Source organism: Chiloscyllium plagiosum, chromosome 12 (assembly GCF_004010195.1).
Source record: "Chiloscyllium plagiosum isolate BGI_BamShark_2017 chromosome 12, ASM401019v2, whole genome shotgun sequence".
Lineage (NCBI taxonomy): Eukaryota > Metazoa > Chordata > Chondrichthyes > Orectolobiformes > Hemiscylliidae > Chiloscyllium > Chiloscyllium plagiosum.
The window spans coordinates 34,261,096-34,284,442 of record NC_057721.1 but is presented as its reverse complement, the minus strand read 5'-3'; the positions used below and the strand labels follow the sequence as shown (position 1 = coordinate 34,284,442).

At 38.1% G+C, this 23,347-nt stretch overlaps 2 protein-coding genes across 5 annotated transcripts in view; one reads left to right on the top strand and one right to left on the bottom strand.

Moving 5' to 3' along the window:
• The first annotated feature begins 409 nt into the window (after positions 1–409).
• Positions 410–23,347, top strand: part of LOC122555096 (CD226 antigen-like) — a 44,903-nt gene continuing 21,965 nt past the window's right edge. The window contains exon 1 of one of the 3 annotated variants that reach the window (XM_043700776.1): positions 410–552. In XM_043700776.1, the coding sequence (XP_043556711.1) occupies positions 489–552 (64 nt within the window). In that variant the 5' untranslated portion in view covers positions 410–488. The remainder of the gene's footprint in view (positions 553–23,347) is intronic. The other 2 variants (XM_043700775.1, XM_043700774.1) reach the window with 2 other exon arrangements.
• Positions 15,768–23,347, bottom strand: part of LOC122555094 (zinc finger and BTB domain-containing protein 20-like) — a 367,748-nt gene continuing 360,168 nt past the window's right edge. The window contains exon 9 of one of the 2 annotated variants that reach the window (XR_006313164.1): positions 15,768–15,817. The gene's annotated coding sequence lies outside the window, so the exon portion shown is untranslated. The remainder of the gene's footprint in view (positions 15,818–23,347) is intronic. The other variant, XR_006313159.1, reaches the window with a different exon arrangement.

Here is a 23,347-nt window from a genome sequence, read left to right as displayed (position 1 = left end):
CATTTGCAGTTTCCAGGCCAGTGTAAACCTGTAACTAGGGCTCTCAGTTATGGTGTGTGTTTAGAATGATTTTGGGCCCATATTCTTCTTCAGAATATGATTATATAAGCTCTAAGATGATCTCTCTTCTACAAATAAATGGCAATTGTTTAAAAAACTCTCTCATTTCAATCTCAACCAACACATTCACTTGTGTGAATATAAAAAGGAGCCCAAATAATAGTTCAACATACCTTTTTTTAAAAAAGGAAGTGCTATGAGGTTGATTAGTATGAATTTTAATTAAAAATAAATAGCAAGTATGACTTTGGTACATCAAATAAAGAAAGTTTCAGATGATTTCAGGCTGGAAAGTACAAACGTAAACGTTGTTATCGATATTTCATACAGCCAACACATGTGAATCTGTGGTTTCCTGATAATACAACTTCCTGTTACTGCTGTTGTTTTAGCTTTTCAGAATCAGACATTTTTCTGTCAGAGCAACAATGAAAGACTTATTCAGAAGCATCATGATAAAAAGAGTTATCATCTACTTGCTGACTGTGACTGGTAAGTCTGTAATTCTTACCATGGGGATATTATTTAAAGTGGCAAAACAATCATCTAGTGGAGTGAAAAATATTCAGTGAAACCTGTCAGAACAAAACATTTGAATTCAGGAACATTTCAGGACAGAAACTAAAAGAATAGTCTTTTTAAAATAAGTTATTTCTCGCAATATAAAAGCTTCTGCAAATTCTAGGTAGCTCCGTCTTTGCAAAGTAATCAAAATTGTGTTATTAAAAGCTAAATTTTTTAAGCTTTTCTATGTGGAGATTAACCCAGTGGAGCAAGGATGATTCAGAATACCATATTATTAACAAATATTATATTCAGGTATTATTGTGCTAACTTCTATTTGTCACATGTTCCTAAGCTCTTTAACTCATTGCTTGGGTAAGAAACAGGCATTCAAAAATTTAGCAAAGCTATGGTCTTTCTCCTCATCTACAATAACACCTATGTCAGTTTAATTCAGGCAATAATTAGATAGCTCTAACTACAACCTCATATACGTTAATACTCATAACCAGGGTCTGTTTAAAGGATTGCCTAGAACTGAACAGAGCATTTTCAGTTCCTTCTGCTCGGATAGTATTCTGGTTTGTTTTGGTTTTTCAGTTCCTTTTTCCAGAATTGCATTCTTACCACAGAATTCATTGCAATAGGAGTCATTCTCAGTCTCTCACCACTTTGGAACTGCTCACCTTTCTCAATTCTCGCTTTTTATAAAGACTTCATAATATCAGAATTAGTAGTTATGTTTACTAAAAAAGTGATTTGTTCTTCTCTACAGCACTCATAAATCTTGCTAATGTCATAAACTATAACTCTAGGCCTATCAATTTCAATTTTTAAAATCAATATGTATCTCTAATTAATATGATGGTATAAAAATCAAACAAACAATGCAGTGCAGTAAAACTGAGGTGCAAGAAACAGTCAGTAGATCTGACAATATCTATGATGAGAGAAACAATTAAAGTTTTAAGTCCAATATAACTCTTCTTTGGAACAGAAGCCATAAGATGTTTCTTCAGAATTGGCCTGTCTTATTGGACTCAAAACATTAATTCAGCTTCCCTGTCCACTGATGCTGACAGTTTCTTCCCCACTATAGCCAATTTAAGTGCAATGTGCTGTGGCATTTAGAGTCCAGATGTGCCCGACTGATCATATGGGGAGTGCCCTTTTCACCACCAACCAAGCAATATCTTGGTGAATGTTTGAAAGCTCTGGCAATGAGGTTTCTACAAGATGACTGTGATGGTTTGCTAAGAGAACTCTGATGGGATTCTCCAACTCATTTTTTCAAAAGGATTCATGAATGCTAGCTTTGGACCACTGCATGATGGATGTGTTGCTCTTCTTTTAAACATGTACAGTTTATGCTTCTTCTATGGTATGCTCCTTTAAGGCAAACAGTTGCATCGCTGCATTAGTTACAATCCAGCTCATTGAAAAATGTGAGAAAACAAAGCAAATCAAGAACCAAACATCATTTAATAGAGTGTACCAACGAAACACAATGTGGATCATTTGTCTGGATAAAATAAGCATACTAGGTTTGCTTTATCCCTTAATTATTGGGTATCATAATCTGGGAGAAAGTGAGGTTTACAGATGCTGGAGATCAGAGTTGAGTGTGTGTTGCTGGAAAAGCCCTTCCTAATGAAGGGCTCCGGCCCGATACGTCAATTCTCCTGCTCCTCAGATGCTGCCTGACCTGCTGTGCTTTTCCAGCAACACTCTATCATCATTTGGGGTCTTGTCTAGGATCGCAACTCATCAAATTTGAGGGACCTGTACATATTTTTAAGAAAGTATATGAGATACTGAATGTTAAACAGGAGTAATGTGGTGATGTTTATTGCATTGATTGGACTTTCAAAATGGCTTTAAGAGTTGCTAAGATTCTTCTCAAAGTAGGAGACAAATATTATTTGAAGCCTTTGTCTAGGTATTTGCCTAACAATTGCAGTAACTTTTAAAAGCTGCGTATTCAAGTGATTTGTTAAACAGAAAGTTAGCACACAAATTGATGTTAAAAATGAAAGTAGATTCTCATAAGGATGAGTTGCCTAAAGTAATTAGCAAAAATATAGAATTTTAAAAAAGGCCTAACCTTGCTACCTTCACTAGAATCAGTTAATATTCAGTGAGAAGTGAAAGTTTGAATTGGAAGAAAAAAGAGAAATAGAAAGGATGAGAAAGAAGAAAAAGAGAATTGGAAATAAAGTTTGAAGTGGCGTTTGAGGAGAAGAGAAAAGTGAAGAACATGGAAAGACAGGAGAAAGAAATAGATTGGGAGATGGAATCAGAAAGATTGAACTCCAAAAAAATAAGAATCAGATATCATGATTTGGCCAGAGGAAAGCTTACAGTAAAAATAAAATAAAAGAGGTAGCAGCTCAAAGAGTGATTTTGATTCCAATGAGAGGTTTGATTTAACCAGCAATTTTGCATAGTGCCTAAATTTAGAAAATAGAGATGAAGGATATTTTACCTAATTTGAGAAGGCAGTTTGGCAGATTAAGTAGCTTAAAGATGTTCAGCCCTTAATGTCACAGTGTGTTTTGACAAGTACACTATGAATCCATAGGCCAATTTATTAGTGGAGCAATTGGAAAATTATGACAGGCAGAACAAAATGCAGGTGCTGAAAACATTGGATGGAATCTTATGTTAACTTAAATAAAACTACTACAATAATTTATAAAAACTAAATACAGACAAGTGATTCATTTTAATAACCCAGGCTCAACTGATAAACTTAGAGAAGGAAAGTAATAAATCTGAATAGTCAATAGAATATCAGTGTGCCTTTGATAATTTGAAAGTTGTACTGACAACCACATTGGATTTAGCAGCACCAAATTGTGAGAAACCATTTGTACACTGACTGTTGGTACCAGCAACACTGGTCTGGGTGCTGTTTTCCAGCAAGATGGGTATTGAATAGCCAATTACTTTTCCACAGAAACTGGGTTTGTTTGTAAACATTAATATTTGCAGTGGAGGAAGACAGTGTGTTCTGCAGACTTCATAAAAGTTTAAAGTTTATACATCCATAAAGCTAAAGAGACTGCTCAATATATTGACCACAATACCTCAACTTCATTTTTGTTATGATTCCATGACAAAAAAAATTGTTTCTTTGGAGTTTAATACTATAGTCATACTATTTAATAATCATTCATGTGCCTAGAAAAGACAATATTTTAGGAGTGACAAAGACGATTGATGAGGGTAAACCAGTGAATGTTGTCTACATGGACTTTACCAAGGCATTTGACAAGGTCCCTCTTGATAAGCTGGTCCAGTAGATTAAGTCACTTGGCATCCACAGCGAGTTGATAAGAGGAGAAAGATATAAAAGGGATCTGAGGAACAACATTTAAAAAAAAAGAGTGGATCATTGGTGAAATGAACTACCAGAGAAAGTGGTAAATGCAGGCAGTTTCAATATTTAAAAGACCTTGGATATGTATGTGAATAGGAAAGGTTTCGAGGGATGTGGGCCAAATGCAGGCAAATGGGACAATATTAGTTTGGGAAACTTGTTCGACATGGATAAGTTCGACTGTTTCCATGCTGTATGACTTTATGAAGTTTATAAAACCATGATGACCATAGATGAGGTGAATATCAAGGGTATTTTCTCTAGGGTAGGGGAATTCAAAACTAAAGGGCAAAATTGGCTTGGTCATAGAAGACAGGGGCTGGTTGACATATTTTTTTTCTGATTAGAGGTCTGTGACCAGTGGTGCTCCAGAAGGATCATTGCTGGATTCTTTGTTGTTTGTAATTCATATAAATAATTTGAATGAAAATGTAGGTGGTCTGATTATTAAGTTTGCAGATGACATGAAAATTTGTAGACTTGTGGATTTAGTGAGGAAGGTCGTCAAAGGATACAACAGGAGATAGATCACTTGTTAGCAAAGAAATGGCAGATAGAGTTTAATCCAGACAAGGGATAACAGAATACGGTGATCAAGAAGTATTTACAAAAGATTTTTTTTATGGCAATCAACGTTAAGAAGAATTGTTTGATGGAATGTGAAAATAACTCAAGCATATCCTTTTATTTAAACTTTGGGGTAGGTGTAATTAAAAGTTTACATGTTTAGATTTAGATTTCAAAGAAGCAGATGGGACTGGGTCAGCTGTGTGATGTTTTTATAAAAATGGTCAGAAAGTCAGTTTCGAATAGTGACCTAAAATGTCAGTTCCAAGAGAAGGAAAAACTGCTGTAGAGTGCCTGTGAGAACTACAATGCAGGTTGTAGTGACGGGAACCGGGTGGATCTTACGGACTATGAGATCCTCGATTGGAGTTGTTAACCTGGGCCAATCAGGGAGCCCTGTCTGACCATAAATACAGGGGATCAGAATCTCCTCACTTCAGGGTCCAACTCTGAGCTGGCTGACTACAACCAGTGTACTGTGCAAATGTAAATAAAGGGTGGTTTGGTAATGAGATTTCAACCTCTGTTCGTTTATTTCAGTTGTAACGGTTAAAATGTTTACACTGTTGTTTCTGATAGAATAAAAACATATAAAAGACAATTAGTTAGGCTTTTTACTTTAGTTTGGAAGATTTCAGAGTTCAGTTTAGAAAGTAGAACACTCTCCCCTAGCAGAAGAATCAAATAAATTCAGGAGAACCAGTCACCCTTGCTGAAGTGATTTAATTTGGAGCTTCCAGGCCAGGAAAGTTTGAATAGAGAACTGTTAGAACTGAGAAATTTCAAGCTAACAAAATTGAGAGAACTTCGTACTAGCAGACACAGAAAGTAATTGCAAAATAAGATCTCAACTCTCCAAGGAAACAAAACTAGAAAATATTAGTTGAGTAAAGATTTAAAAAGCCGAGAGTGGAATAATGTTTCTGGATTGAGTCTCTGTAATCAATAGCACAAATTGAAACTCAAACCATTGAGTATAGGAATTGGGAATTCAGGTTACAGTTGTTCAGGATACTCGTGAGCCACTTTTGGAGTACTGTGTACAGTTCTGGTTGCCCTGCTATAGGAAGTATATTGTTAAACTGGACGGTGCAAAGAAAACTTAAGGGGTTGTTAACAAGAATGGATGCTTTGAGTAGTAAGGACAGGCTGGGACTATTTTCACTGGAGTCTAGGATGTTGAGAGGTGACTTTATAGAAGTTTATAAAACCATAGTGAGCATAGATAAGGTGAATGTCAAGGGTCTTTTTTCCAGGGTAGGGGAATTCAAAACTAGAGAGCATAATTTTCAGGAGAGAGGATTAATATTTTAAAGGGACCTGAGGAGCAACATCATTTTTTTTAAAAAAAAAAGTGTGGTTCATTTGTGGAAGATGCGGTAGTTTTAATGTTTAAAAGATATTGGAAAGGTACGTGAATAGGAAAGGTTTAGAGGTGGGTCAAACATAGGCAAATGGGTCTAGTTTAGTTTGTGAAACTTGTTCGACATGGATGAGTTTGACTGTTTCCATGCTGTATGACCTTATGACATTTATGTTAAGACTTTCTGTCTTCTATATGTAGTTTTCTTTTCTACTTTAATATATGGAAGTTTTGTTACTCGTGAAGATCTGCAGCCTTGCATCATAGAGGTCTACAGCACAGAGAATCAAGTCTATGCTGGTCAAAAATCCACCTAACTATTCTCAGAGCCAAGTGCTGACAAGTGGAATTAACATTGAATGCCTAGGCATCACAAGAGTACATTGAAATACTTCTTAAATGTTATGAGAGTTCTAACCTCTACTACTCTTGCAGACAGTGACTTCAATTCTCACCAGCCGCAGGGTGATATTCCCCTTCCCAACTTCTTACTCCGCTAAACCTCTGGTCCTTACCTAAATCTACACTCCCAGACAGTCATTGATTCCCTCCCAAGGGGAAACATCAGGATGAAGGGCTTTTGCCCGAAATGCCGATTTTCCTGCTCCTCAGAGGCTGCCTGACTTGCTGTGCTTTTCCAGCACCACTCTAATCTAGACTCTGGTTTCCACCATCTGCAGTTCTCACTTTTGCCTAATACATTTCAGTGACAAGCAAACTTTAAAAAAAAAACAAAAGATGGCCTACCATGCCAAGTTTCATTCTGGGATCTGATTTGGCCAGTACTGCCATCAGCTGGGATCATAACAGTATTTGCAATCTTTTAATAAGGTCCCTAAAGAAGCCCAACAGAATAAAGGATGAAAATAATGACAATTGTAGTTATTAGTTGCATTAACATAAAAAAAAACAGTTGAAACAGCGGAGTCAAAGATGCTCACTTACATTAACAACTCTGCCCAAGTTTTTTCATACCCTCATTCTTTAATATCTTTTTTTCTTGGCTAATTTCCTGTTGCAACTAATATCTCTGCATCTCTGTGATGCCCCAGTCTTTTTAATTCTTTTACTTTAAATTATAGGGATATGGGGATAAAACAGTGGTCTAGTTGGAATATGGCATTTAATGTTTGTTCTGTCATTCTATCATTAATTCACAGTTCTGTGATATTGAGATAATGTATGGAGAATACTGCATAATTTCCCATGAATTCCGTGTGTGGGTTTTAAAGGAGAGAGATTTAATCCCGTAACATCTTTTTGCTCCATAGTTCATGAAAATGCCTACTATAGCTGACACAGACAACAGTCTTTCTTGCTTCTGCAAGCTTGTCTATCTTTAACGTCATCCCATCTTTGGCAACTCATCTTACAAGTTGGCGAATTGTGATCTTATGTAGAATCCCATGCTGATTTTCCAGGCTCTCTAACCACACAAAGACTCATTAAATCTGTATCTTTTTCTATTCAACACTGAAAATTTGGACTATCCCAATCAAGCTTCTGACAAAGGTTACAAATATGGGAGTGACTGCAAAATGTGATGTACATCAGCCCAGGCATCAATAGATTCATAAACCATGCATTCACTGCCTTAAGACTGTTTCATGCTGGCATTTTTACATCCTTTTCTGAAATAAGCTAAGCCAAGCTGTTGGGCTTTTGCTACAATACTTGGTTCTTTAAACCATAACTTCAACATGGTGTCAATGATTTAGTTGCTTTCTTTAGATTTAATTTCTTTTTCCCCACTTTGTCTAGTATAGAACACCCAAAGGTTACAGATGTAATAGATTTCAGCTCCACATTTATCCCGAGTTATACTGCTTACATGAGTTTTAATTGTTCGTAAAGAACTGTTCGTATTTAATAGTTAAGGTGTTTTGACCTCTTTTGTGCAACGTTCCTTCCTCAATATTATCTTAATAATGTGGTTTATAAATGCCTTTCCTTAGCTTCAATGAGTTCCATCATACTTTCTATGAATACCCTGTTTCAAACGATAGTGCTTTCAGTGGCATCAGTTCCTAACCATTGTTAAATAATTCTTTTCTGATCCTTCCCATCATTAATGCCAGCTTACGTTCACATTTTAAAATTCTTCTAAATCTCCCACTCCGAGCGTTCTCCCACTCTGACCATTGCTCATATTCATTCACAAATCCTTGAGCATGTTTGCTAATAGTTGATCATGGAATATCTGGTGGATGAGGTAAAAACAATGACTGCAGATGCTGGAAACCAGATTCCGGAATAGAGTGGTGCTGGAAAAGCACAGCAGTTCAGGCAGCATCTGAGGAGCAGGAAAATCGAGGTTTCGGGCAAAAGCCCATCATCAGAAATACAGGCAGAGTGCCTGAAGAGTGGAGAGATAAATGAGAGGAGGGTGGGGGTGGGGAGAAAGTAGCACAGGCTACTTGTGTGCTCAGATAACCACTAAGCCATTAATAACTCCTTCCTCCATTTTACATCACTGAGTTTGATTTCCTTCCTCTATTTCTTTCTCCAGTAACCCAGATTCTGATGCAGGTAGGACTATAAGCTTTTAGTATGATAATACTAAAATACAGAGAGTGGACAAAGGTTATCTTTTCATAATGCAAGTTGTATGTGCTGCATTGTACTGCTCCCTGATGTATTTACATCATTTGGGTCAGTTAAATAATTTAGGATTTCCTTATGTTAGTAAAGATCTTATACTCTGTCCTGTCGGCCCAGCACATACATAACCCAGTACGAATATCATGTCTCCAAAACCTCTGTAACTACCATTCAGTTCTCAATCTTTCACCTTCAACCATCATATTGACCCCTAGCTGGCCCAGACATGTTTGCCATAGGATAGTCATGTTATAGAAATTATTCCTTTTGGTAAGATGTTGAGTCTTTGGGTGATGTTGAAGTAAGTCTACCAGTATGTATGTCTGTAATAAAAATGAATGCAGCACTTATTCTTTTGCTGATTTTAACAGACTAGTTTGGACCATTCTCTCTCTTTACTTTTGCTTTTCTTTCACTATTAGTACCAAGTATGCAGCTGGACACGATTGTCTATTATCAGAAAGAGTCTTTTCCATTTTGAATCAAACACATTTTCTATCTTACTATAGTTGAATGTCATGATTCGATCTCCTACTTCATATTCACAAGATATTACTTCTGCATTTAAATACTTTCTGATTCTCTTTCTTGTAAGTCCCAAGTTGTTTGCCCCACATTCATTTACCCCTGCTGTTCATTTCACCATTTGCTCCAATTATTTGGAACTATGTAGTTCCTATGTTACAGGACATTTTGCTGTCAATGTTGGGGCTGATCCAATGACTATGAAGCATAATGGCAATGTATTAGCCTGCTGCAGTATAAAGAAATCCCAAACAAATGAGCAGCCATTATAGTGAATGATTCAGTAAATTAAAGCATTCTGCAGCAACAATCTGAACTTTGCTATTTGTGGTAAATAGCACAAACAGGATAGGTCACTCGCCCAGCCTATTTTTGGGCTTTAAACACCATTTTGTCTTATGTATCAAATGCAGATGAGCTACAGATGCACAAAACTAAGAAAACCTTAGCCCTACTCTTCATGCTCATGTGGACGAAACTCTTGCCCTGGAAAACTAATATTACACTCATGGCTACAGGGGTTTTAGTGAATGATTTGTAGATAACAACTTCTGTAACAAGTAGAGAGTGATAATAGCTCACGTTTTACAGGTTTTATTTAAAAAAACACAATGTAAATATTATTGAGGATTACACACACATTTCACATCAGTCACCACCTGAGGTCCTCTATTAGCTTGGAGTTTATATACTATGCCAACTTCTGCATATAGGCAGCTAGGTTACTGATGTAATAGGGTGAATTAAAATTGTCAAGGGCTGTCTACTTCTCCCTCAACAGAAAGCCATGAAGTTCATTGTATAGGTTTATTGTGATATAAAGGGAAGGGCTAACATGGTATTGATGGTATAGGCACCATTGCATCAATATTTACTGTTTGACTCAAAGAATCTTTGACTATTAAAAGACAACTATTGCTGCATATTGGGTAGAATGCTTAGCACATCATCCTCAAATGACTCTTCCCGAAAATAGCCTGTGTATGGGGCAAATCTTAAATGTGTCCTTTCACATCAATGATTAGAGCATCCTTGAGAGGCTCTTTTATGAATAGATATGATTTAAAGTCAGTTAACGGTGATGAACACTTAAGAGGATCTCCTCTTCATAAGCCAGAAAATATAACTTACTTTTCATTGTTGGAATATCAATGCCCATAATAATTCTAAATCCACTTGTTTAACTGTTCTGACGAAATAAAAGAATCTGCAGGCTTCATTGATACATTCAGAGCTGTGTATCTGTGGTGAATGCAGATAATAGATACTATGCTTCGAACATTTACGTACATAAAATATATCATTCAAAAATAATGATCACACACAATCTGTATTCTATGCTCTTTGTGGCATGAGAGGCATACAAAATTTTCAGCAGCTTTCCTGGCGTAGTACTGTATTTAGACTTAGTATGTGGTCCTTCTTTACCCTTTCATTGTTCTGCAGAAGCAGCCTCTCAATCAGATTAACAACTTGCATGACTGCCAGTTCACAAAAGCTTTACCATTTCAGCAAAATGCAGAATGTTTCTCTGATAACTGACCAGAGTCAAAAATGATTAAAGAGCAGTTTTAGTTGGGGGTGAGCAGGGAGTGGGCAGTCCCTGACTTTTACTTTGTGCAAGTCCAGACCCAGTCCTTGTGATGTGAGTACAACTCCAAGGTACGTCACCATTTTCAAAAACTTAAAAATCACATGACACCTGGTTATAATCCAACAGGTTTATTTGGAAGCACTAGCTTTCGGAGTGCTGCTCCTTCATCAGCTGGCTGCGGAGTATAAGATGGTAGGTTACAGAATTTGTAGCAAAAGTTTACAGTGTGATGTAACTGAAATTATATTTTAAAAAAAACTGGACTGTTTGTTAAATGTCTCATCTTATAGAATGGGCATGTTGGTTTCAGTTCTTTCATATGTAAATCTCATACAACCTTGTTATAGTAGACGCAGTAAGACATGTCAGAGTGTTGACACAGATACCACCATTACACGTGGGAACACCTCCCACCATGTAGGTGGTAGGTACTCATGCGACTCAGCCAACATTGTCTATCACATACGCTGCAGCCAAGGATGCCCTGAAGAATGGCACATTGGCGAGACCGAGCGGAGGCTATGGCAACAGATGAATGGACACTGCACAATAATCAACAGACAGGAGTGTTCCCTCCCAGTCGGAGAACAATTCAGCGGTCCGGGACATTTAACCTCGGACTGTCAGGTGACTATCCTCCAAGGAGGACTTTAGGACAGGCAATGACGCAAAATGGCCGAGCAGAGGCTGATAGCCAAGTCCAGTACCCATGAGGATGGCCTCAAACAGGACCTTGGGTTCCTGTCACACTACAGGTGACCCCACTGCACCACACACACACTTCTAAAGGCACACACACACATTCCTACAGACCCATACACTCATACGCTCACATATACACTCCCACATTCACCCTCTCACAGACTATACCCCTTTACACTCACACACACATGCATACACAGTCTCTTACAGACACTCATATCCCCATCACACACACACACACACGCGCGCGCGCGCACGCATAAGTTTGTGGGGTGAATTTGTACTTGCAGAATTACACTTATTTTGCCCAAAAGCTGCATGAATCCAAGTAAGATTCTGTAAATCCCTTTTTTAGATTGGAATCAGTCTGAACATCAGGGCACAGACAGCCTCACACAGGGCACCTCACATCTTAAATGCATTTATTGTTAAAGTTCACTTGAGAATGTAACTTTAGGAAAGTTCTGGGATTTACATATGAAAGAACTGAAATCAACACATCCATTCTAAAAGATGAGAGACTTAACGAACAATCCAGGTCTTTTTCAATAGATAATTTCAGTTACATCACACTGTAAACTTTTGCTATAAATTCTGTGTCCTACGATCTTATACTCCACAACCACCTGAAGGAACAGTCCCCCAAAAGCTAGTGCTTCCAAATAAACCTGTTGGACTATAACTTTGTACACTCCAGTCCAACACTGGCACCTCCAAAGTATTTTAGAAAACTGTTGAGCTTTTGGCCGATTGATAAACCTACTTTTGACAGAGTTATTTTCCCTAACGAAGAAACGTTCATTCAATTCCAATTACTAAAGGCTTTAAAAAAAACTTTTAAGTCTGCTGTCATCCACTTGAGAGATATCAATGGCTTATGAGTTCAAACATAACTCTGATCATTAAATGTAAAAAGCCAAATTGTATTGATGTCCCATTCTAATATGAATTCCCCAAAATCCATGTCAGTGGTAGAAGAATTCCCAGAACCAACTAGAATTTGAGAGGTGCAAGTGCTTCTTATGTATGGGGACAACAGACTGGTGTTTCAAAATTCAGTTTCCAATAAATCAATGGTCAACCTCCAGCTCCCATCAGGTTTCTTTTCAGAAGAAATAGGTGAACTTAGAGTCATAGAGATGTACAGCACAGAAGCAGACCCTTCAGTCCAACTCATCCATGCTAACCAGATATCCTAACCTAATCTAGTCCTTTTTGACAGCAGTTGGCCCATATCTCTCTAAACCATACCTCTTTATATACCCATCCAGATGCCTTTTAAATGTTGTAATCATGCCAGTCTCCACCACTTCCTCTGGCAGCTCATTCCATACACACACCACCCTGTGTGTGAAAATGTTGCCCCTTCGGTCCCTTTTATATCTTTCCTCTCTCACCCTAAACTTATGCCCTCTAGTTCTGGACTCCCCCATCCCAGGAAAAGGATCTTGTCTATTTATCCTTTCCACGCCCCTCGTGATTTTATAAACCTCTATAATGTCACCCCTCAGCCTCTGACACTTCAGGGAAGACAGCTCCAGCCTATTCAGCCTCTCCCTATAGCTCAAACCCTCCAACCCTGGCAACATCCTTGTAAACCTTTTCTGAACCCTTTCAAGTTTCACAACATCCTTCCAATAGGAAAGAGACCAGAATTATGGTAAAGATGCTTTGACTTAAGAAGTTGAATTGTTGGGTGAGAAGTTTCACAAGTTGAGTTCCTCACCTTCAATTTGTCCACAATCCAGTTTATTAGTAAAGAGATTTCTGAATTAATTGTTTCATTTGAACATTCTCAGATACAAAGGGATTGTATAAACAAGACTTTTTAATTACAGAAAGACAATGAGCATCTGAAACTGCCACTTTGTTTTGTTATTCTCACCAACTCGCCACAGGCTGGAAAATAGTAAACATAATCCCTCATTCAAAAAGGCTGAAAACACATGGATAGAAGATTGGCTGTCCAGCAAAAACAATATGCATAAATGGGTCTTTTCCGGATTGGCAAGATGTGACAAGTAGAATGCCATAGAGGTCTATGCTGGGCCTTCAGCACATTATGATTTATATTAAAGGAATTGGATAATGGGATTGAAGACATGGTGGCTAAATTTGAACAGGATACAGAAAAAGGAAAGTATGTTGTGAAAATCACATATCAAAGATGCAGTTGCATATAAATATGTGAATGACTGGGCAAATATCCAACAGGTAGAATATAAAGATGGGAAAATGGGAAGTGCTCACTTTGGCAGGAAGAATAATAAAAGCAGAGTATTACTTAAATGGAGAACAACTATAAAATTTCAAGCTTGGAGCAGTCTAGGTATTCTCGTGCACATGTCATCAAAGGTTAATAACTCAGGTACAAGTAATCAAGATGACAAATTAAATATTGGCCTTGTTTGAGAGGAATTGAACATTAGAAGAGTTTTTTTTTCAATGGCAGATGTTGGAAATCAGAAACAAAACAGAAATAACTGGAAAATGTCAGGAGGTCTGGTAGCATCTGTGGAGAGAAAGCAGGATTAATGTTTTGGGTCCAGTGACCCTTCTTCAGAACCAGAAAAGTCAGAATGCTGTGCTTCAATTATACAGGGCATTTTTGAGACCAATGTTTCAAATACTGTGTGCAGTTGTTGTCTCCCTATTTAAGGAAAAATGTAAAGTCTTTACAGGAGATTTACTGGATTGATATTGGATTGAGTGGGTTGCCTTAGGATGAATTGGATAGGTAGGTCTTGTTTTCACTCAAGTTCTGAAGAGTGAAGGGCATTTTTACTGACGTTTACAACAAGGTAGTGGAATGTACTTGACAAGATAAAGATGGAAAGAATGTTTACTGTTGTGGACAAGTTCAGAACTAAGGAACACGGTTTTACAGAAAAACATTATTTTTTGTCTCCAAGTATATGAAAATTTGGAATGCTGCCTCAGAAGGCTACATAGGCAGTTGTCATTGAATATTACAGTAAACTTTTTATTACCTGACAGTCATGGGACCAGTTGATCAAATGTTCCATAATCAATGTTACACTAAGTAACAGAAACATAATGCGGGGATATATACAGTTATCATTTACAGCATAAATCATTTAAATAATAATCACTTAAATCACTTAAATAAGGGTAGCACGGTGGCCCAGTGGTTAGCGCTGCTGCCTTACAGTGCCAGGGTCCCAGGTTCAATTCACAGCCTTGGGCAACTGTCTGTGTAGAGTTCGCACATTCTCCCCGTGTCTGCATTGGTTTCCTCCAGGTGCTCCGGTTTCGTCCCCCAGTCCAAAGATGTGCAGGTCAAGTGAATTGGTCATGCTAAATTGCCCATAGTGTTAGGTGCATTAGTCAGAGGGAAATGGGTCTGGGTGGGTTACTCTTTGGAGGTTCGGTGTGGACTTGTTCGGCCAAAGGACCTGTTTCCACACTGTAGGGAACCTAATCTAATCATGTAACTTTGCCTTAAATAATTTAAAAAAAAAACACTGCTCACTTGCATCCTTTACTGACTACTTGGACATCGCATATATCACAATAATACAGCAAATGTCCAGTGGATGAGGCATAGATTTTTGCTAGTTTGAGTGCCATTTCAGGAGGTGCCAGCGAAAACAAAAGTTGCTGTACTAAAGTGGAGATAGTTAGATCCTTGTTAGGTAATGATATCGAAGGTTAATAGGGATAGATGGGAATGTGGCCTACTGGACACAAAAAGATGACTCAAGAGTAGAGCAGACTTAAAGATCTAAATTGCTTTTCTCTGCACCGAAACTTTATGTATGTTCATTGAGGGTTGTTACAGTCAATAAGTGCATCATACTGTCCAATTCAGGCTCTATTGTTCCTTTATCAAGAATATATTAATATAAATTGGTAAGTTAAGTATTCAGAAGAAACATCCCAGCTGAAGTTCAGAAAATTTCACTTTAAGTGCAACCTTTGCAGAAACATAATCATAGAATCCCTAGAGTGTGGAAGCAGGCCATTTGACCCATTGAGATCACACCAAACTTCCAAAAAGCATCCCACCCAGACACCTCCTATAACCCTGCATTTTCCATGGTTAATCCACCTCACCTACACATCCCTGGACACTATGGGCAATTTACCATGGCTAATCCACCGAACCTGCACATCTTTGGATTGTGGGGGAGGAAACTGGAGCACCCGGAGGAAACCCGCACAGACACAGGGAGAACATGCAAACTCCACACAGATAGTCGACCCAGGATGGAATTGAACCCGGGCCCCTGGTGCTGTGAGGTAGCAGTGCTAACCACTGAGCCAGCATGTCATAATCTTTCAATGGAGCACATTCATCACTTACCATTATAGCCCTTCACTGTGTGAGCTATGATTGATTTTGAATTTTCGTCAGTTAACATGTTCTGCTGTTTACCTTCTGCTGAAGAAGGGCTTATGCCTGAAAAGTCAATTCTCCTGCTCATTGGATGTTGCCTGGCCTGCTGCGCTTTTCCAGCAACACATTTTTCAGCCATGTTCTGCTGTTGGCTCCCTTCTAAAACAACAGGAACAACTGGTCTACTATCACAAATTATCAATGTTTATTCATTACTAAGAACAGAAAAATATAAGAAATAAGTCACAATTTGGAGGTGCTGGTGTTGGACTGGGGTGTACAAAGTTAAAAATCAAACAACACCAGGTTATAGTCCAACAGGTTTATTTGGAAGCACTAGGTTTCAGAGCGCTGCTCCTACAGCAGGTGGTTGTGGACTATAAGATTGTAAGACACAGAATTTATAGCAAAAGTTTACAGTGTGATGTAACTGAAATTATCTATTGAAAAAGACCTGGATTGTTTGTTAAGTCTCTCATCCTTTAGAATGGATGCGCTGGTTTCAGTTCTTTCATATGTAAATCCCAGAACGTTCCCAAAGTTATGTTCTCAAGTGAACTTTAACAATAGGAGCCATGTTGGCCCAGAGAATGCATTGAAGTTGTGAGGCTGTCTGTGCTCCAATGGTCAGACTGATTCTAATCTAAAAGAGGGATATACAGAATCTTACATGGATTCATGCAGTTTTTGATGAAATGAAATTCTGCAAGTACAACTTTGGCGGGGGGGGGGGAGGGGGGTGTGTGTGTACGAGTGTCTCCAAGAGTGTGTGCATGTGTGTGAATGTGTGTGTGTGTAAAGGCGTAAATGACTGTGAGAGGTGTGTGTGAGAGTCTGGGAGTGTATTGTGTGAACGTATGAGAGAGAGCTTGTATATGAGAGAAGGTCTGCATGAGTGTATAGGCCTGTATGAGGGTCTGTGTGGAGTGCGTAGTGCAGTGGAGTAACCTGTAGTGTGATATGAACCCAGGGTTCCGGTTGAGGCCAGCCCCATGAGTACCGAACTTGGCTGTCAGCCTCTGATTGGCCTGAATGTGAACCGCACAGGCAACAATGCAAATTGGCCAAGCAGAGGCTGATAGCCAAGTTTGGTACCATGGGGATGGCCTCAACCGGGTCATTGGGTTCATGTCACACTACAGGTGACCCCACTGCACTGCACTACACGCACACACATACCTATAGACCCATACACTGACGCAGACCGTCTCTCATACACACACACATACACACTCCCACATGCACACTCTCATAGACTTATACTTAACACTCTCACTCACACATATACACTCTCTCGCAGACACTCATACGCGCACACACACACCCACATGCACACATACATATTTGTGGATTGAATCTCCAAATAAAACCTAAAGAATTTATTTAGTCAATCATATTGCTAGCTAGTTGCATATTGTGCAATAAAGCTTAATTCATTCATGAGTAATTATAATGCAAAGAATACAAAATGGCTTCAAATTGGCACAGGATTCACACAAAATGGTGTCTTGACTTTGCTAACTTACTACAGTGGGCATAAATATGAAATTAATCTAGAGTTTAATTAAACAAAAAAAAACTTCACTTTCTTATACAAATATCCTCTTAATTTATTTAACACATATTTGTAACCAAATATTCCTTCAAAATTCAATGCAAACCAAGAACTAAAATGATAAATAAATAATTAAGTGATTTAGCATAGAGAGCACAGTAAGATAGTGGTTGTATTATTGGATGAGCACTCAAGGTTCTGAATTTGGACTGTCTTTTCAGAAATGCCTCTAAGTTCCCCTGTGCTGACATCTGGAGAATTTAAAGAACTCGAATAAAATGTTAGTGACCACTGAATACTGCAGAGTGGGACTTCCACCTTTTAATAGGAGTATGCTGCACATTTTGGAACTGCCACACAATGCAACTGGCCCACAGCTTCATCAATAAGGGGCATTAGGCAGGGAGCATTTGGCAATTTTGAGGAGACCAGGGTTGGGATGTGGTGTGTGTGTGAGTGTGTATATGAGGGAAGAGAGTTTTAAAAGCCCTTGAGAATAAAGAAAAGTGTGTGTTATTTTCTTGGCACTGCCTATAATGCACAAAGAATTTTTTTCCATTCTGCTGTTTGAACTGTTTTTCAAACAAATGGGTTTCCTGCTGTCACTCAACTGCCCATATCAATAACATTGTGGTGTGGACATGGTTACACTGGCATTAATTGAGACTACAAGCTTGATTGACCTTTAGATATTTATTTCCATATAGAATGCCTAATCTGGCACTCGCACACCCACTATTTAATGGGGGTGTATTCAGGGTGGGTGGGAAAGTGAACCTGGCACCTGTCCTGTTTTATATGCAACACTAGATAGGGTGGACAGTGAGACCTTTTTTCCTCGGATGGTGATGGCTAGCACAAGGGGACATAGCTTTAAATTGAAGGGTGATAAATGTAGGACAGCTGTCAGAGGTAGCTTCTTTATTTCAAGAGTAGTAGGGACGTGGAATACCTTGTCTGCAACGTTAGTAGACTCTCTAATTTTAGTGGCATTTAAATGGTCATTAGATAAACATATGGATGAAATGGAATAGTGTAGGTTAGATAAGCTTCAGATTGGTTCCACAAGTCAGCACAACATAAGGGGTTGAAGGACCTGTGTTGTGCTTTAATGTTCTATGTTCTATAACTTGAGGCTGTTTTTGTTAGAGAAAAGAAGATCAAGAGGTGATTTAGAGACATCCAAGATGATCAGAGGAATAGATAGAGTGGACAGGAAGAGCCTTTTTGCTCAGATGGTGATAGCTAGCATGAGGGGACATAGCTTTAAACTGAGGGGTAATAGATATCGGACAGACATCAGAGGTAGGCTTTTTAGTGAGAGAATAGTAAGGGCTTGGAATGCTCTGACAGCAACAATAGTAGATTCACCAACATTAGGGGCATTTAAATGATCATTGGGTATACATATGGATGATAATGTAACAGTGTAGGTTAGATGGGCTTCAGATTGGTTTTACAGGTTGGCACATCGAGGGCTCAATGGCCTTTACTGCGCTGTAATGTTCTATGTTCTACTACCAGAGGAGTTGCCAAAACATACATAAAGTTAACATTTTTCAATCTAATCAGTTTTAAATATATTCATTTAATAATATCAATTAATTTCTATGATTTCATAAGATAGATTTGAGAGCTTGAAATAATTTAAAAATATGCTCAATGAAGTTACATTGAAGAGATATTGTGGCACATCAAGGAGACTTCAGAATTAATTCCATCTACAATCACAACAACTTTTCCACAAACTGATAACAGTTGTATTATATTCAAATAGTGGCACAATGCAGCTCATCAGAATCATGTGCCAACTGTAACCATAGGAACTCTCACTTCCCAGGGAGTGAGCTTTCTATGGCATCAGTATTACAGACAAAGCATATTGGTAGCACACAGCTGACACCAGGCAACAATAAAATGCATGCTGGCTTTCAGTATCTATAAGATTCTTGTCTGTCAGACAATCACAGAATCAAACACCATAATCCATGCCTTGATGCATAAAACAGTGAACAAATCTAAACTATTATAGTAAAAGATAGGTTATTTAGTTTTCTTAAAGCATTGTGAAGCTGGAACACTTTCACTGTAGTTAGAGTACAAAAGTGGAAACTGCTATTTATCATGGTTATTACATTCATACAAGAGGCCTCTATCAAGCCTCCATGAATAGTGGATTATACCTCTTCCCTCGTGTGGTACTGTCTTACTGGTCTCACACAATTCTAGCAGGGTTAGTATTGAAGGACATCGTCAGGGTTACTAGAACATACTTACTACCGTGGTTTCATGGGTGTTGACCAGACTCTAATATCTAAAAGAAACATAAAAACTCTTTCCACGACATTCAAGAATTTTACAGACAATCAATTACATTTGAGGTGTCGTCACTATTCTAATGTAGAAATAATCATGGCAGGCAGGCAGCAAGTTCCATTAAACACCAATCTGATAATAATCAGAGAATCTATAATTATGCAATGTTGATTGAAGTCAATATTGAACAGGAAAAATTCCTTTCTTGTTTGTCAAATTGGTGCTTAGGTGACTGTTTACTTTCACTTGTGCAAAAAGACATGGCCTTGATTCACCTTTTGTACAAAAGAGAGAACCACCAAAGCAGCTCTCTCTCTCTCTCAGTACAATAAAGTGTTGGCTGAGATTAGTCTCAGGAACAGGACTGGAGGCCACTGCCCTCTGACTCAAAACGTAGGCATGCTAGCAACTGTGGCATTGCTACAATACATGACTCGTTTGTACTAAACAGTTAATATCTACAAGACATTTAATCCTGAGGTGGAAGCACAAAGTGTCCACATAGCCTCTTTGGATTTCATCTTTATCTGTATAGGTTGCAATTCAAATCACAAGTCAGTGAACAGAAGTACTGATTTATTTTATGTCCAACTCTAAGAATGCAGAAAACAATAGTGGTACAGACTCCTATTGATCCTTTGCTTTGACCAATTAATTCAGCATGGTGTGCAGTGAAATTGAGAATTTCTGACTGATGAATGATGCAAGCATATTCATTCAAGAAAATAAATACTAAGTTTCATAATTCCCAATCCTGTATTCTTTTATATAAATTGCCTGTACCCCAAGTATCAACATGATTTAACATCAGCATGATGTCTCTCTGTCACAGGTTAGACCAGAAGACATAGAAGCAGAAACAGGCCATTCAGCCCATCAACTCTTTTCCACTATTAAACCTTCGTGTTAATCCTCAAATTCCATTTCCCAGCCTTTTCCACATAAATCAGCAAGGAATTGGAGTTAAAAATATTTCAATCTCAGTCTTGAAAAACTTAACAATGCAGCCTCTACATCCCTGTGGCAAAGGATTCCACACATTCACTAGTTTCAGATCAAAACAAAATTCTTCCTCACTTCTTTCCCGAGTCGGCAAGCTTTTACTTCTCATATTCTGCACTCTGGTCCCAGACTCCTTCAGAAAGGGAGACAATATCTCTACCTCTACCCCAGCAAATCCCCCACAAATCTTTTTTGTTTCAATAGAGTTGTCTCTCATTCTAAACTCCCATGAGCACAGGCTGAACTTACTCAGCCACTCCTCAAAAGACAGTCCGTCTGGACAACAGATCAACCGAATGAACCTTCTCTAGACTATCTCCAGTGTCTGTATATTTTTTCTTAGATAAATATGACCAAAACTGTTCATAGTATTACAGGTGTGGTCTGGCTAGTGTTTTGTATAGATTTAGCCAGACTTCACTATTCCATTCTCTTTGAAATGAACAAAAAGCATTATATATACCTTCACCATTACCTGAACTTGGATGTTTTGTTGTTATTTACAAACAAGGACTCCCAAATCCCTTGTGCTAGAATATTCTATTCAGCTCCTAATATTCCTTACATATTCAGGTCCTCTTAGGGAAGGAAAATTCCTAGTGATATTATCACTGGACTGCTAATCCTGAGGTCCTGGGTTTGAATTCTGCCATAGCAGATGTCAGAATTTAAATTCAAGATACATCTGGAATTAAGAATCCAATGATGACCATAAATACATTGTCAATTATTGGGAAAAACCCACCTGCTTCACTAGTATTCTTACTAAAGGAAACTGCCATCCTTATCTGGTCTGGCCTACATTGATTCCAGACCCACAGAGAATGGTTGAATCAACTGCCCTCTAATCACTTAGAGATGGGCAATAAATAATGGCTTAGCCAGTGAGACCTCAACCCGAATAAAAAAAATCTCCTCCTGTCAAATTGTGGCACAGCATAAATCCGTGATACTTCAATAATTACAGGTTGGCATCATGAAGATGATTCCCCTATCTTAGCTCAATCTTCTGTGCAGCAGCCAATCCTGTATCTCTGCTAATATACCATGTTCAATCCCATGGGCGCTCATCTTATTAAGTAGCCTAATGTTTGGTATCTTATCAAATACCTTCTTGAAATCCAAATGTATTGCATGTAATGTTTCTCCTTTAACTAGCTCTGCAAAGAATTTTATTAAACTTGTTAAATCCTTCATGAAGCCATGTTGATTCCATTTGATTAATCATGCATTTCTAAATGCCCTGCTATTATATCCTTAATAATTGATTCTAACATTTTCTGAATAACACATTTTAAGTTAACTGAACTGTAGTTCCACTTTTTATCTCCTTCCTTTTGTTGAATGAAGATGTTACATTGTTTTCCAATCCTCTGGCACTTTTCAGAATCTAGGTTTTTTTTTAATGATTACGACCAGTATGTCCACGATCTTTGTGTAGTCTAATGTGAAGACTGATATTAAATATCTAATCAACACGCTGTCATTTCCTGGTTCCTTATTATTATTTTGCCAACCTCATTCTCTATGGGGCCTACGTTCACTTTGGCCTCTTTATTCCTTTTTATATATTTAAAAAAAACCTTGTGCTGTCTAACTTGATATTATTTGCAAATGTATCCTCAAAGTTTATTCTTGCCCCTTTTTTGGTTCATCTTTTTGTTGGTATTTAAAACTTTTTCAATTCTCTGTCTTACCACTAATTTTTACCACATTGTATGTTTTATTTCTTTCAATTTGATACTATCCTTAAATTTCCTAGTTAACCGCGGTTGGCTTGTCCTCTTTGTGGAAGCACCGCCCACCCCACCCCATCTCAATAGGAGTCATATCTATGGGAAGTCATGGGCTTTTTTTTTGGTAAAGGTTATAGGTTCAAGACTCATGATTTGAGAGATTCGGAAAAGCATAGTCTAAGTTTTCTTCAAAACTGTTAAAAAGGTGCCATATTCCAAAGAAAGTGCTAATTTTCAGGTTGCTATGAAAAACAAATCAGTTGTGATTAGGATTCAGCGCTTTCACTACTGTGATCTGAATTCAATTCGTAATCAGATAAGCTGACCCTGCAGAACAGATTTGAAAGATTAAATTCCCTGTTCTAGTGTATAATAATTTTTCAGAAGAGCAGTAAATTATTCTGGTATCCCAGCCAATGTTCATTGCACAACCAAAATTATCAAAGCAGACTTTAACATTATTACTCTATGGGAAAGGCAATGAGTAAATTGTCTGCTGTGTTTATATCGGACAGAATATTAATTACAACTGCTCCTTCTCTATTGTAAAAGCTTCTGGAATCATAGAGCCATTCCAGCACAGAGGAGGCCATTTTACACATCAAGTTCTGGCTCTGTAGAAGAAAACAAACAGCTCATCTCATTCCCTAACCCTTTCCTCATCACCTTACAAATTCTTTCCCATCAGGCAGCTTTGAAACCACAAATTAACCTGCCTCCATTGCACTTCCAGGTGGTGCATTCTAGACCTGAATAATTCACTTTGTAAAATAAAACTTTCTTTATATTATTTTGCTACCCACTTTACATTTCTGTCCTCTGGTTCTCAGTTTATCCACTGATAGAAACATGGATTTGCCCAAGGACTCTGGCCAGTCACCTGATTTCAAACATCTCTATCAAGCATTATTAATCTTTTCTTCTCTAAGGAATATAATGGCAGCTGTCTAAACTATAACGCCTAGCATCCTTTCTAAAGCATTATATTCTGATAGCCAAAACTGGTTGCAATACTTGAAACCCAGAGAATGCTGGAGGAACAGAGCAGAGAAACAGAGTTAACGTTTCAAGTCCTGTACG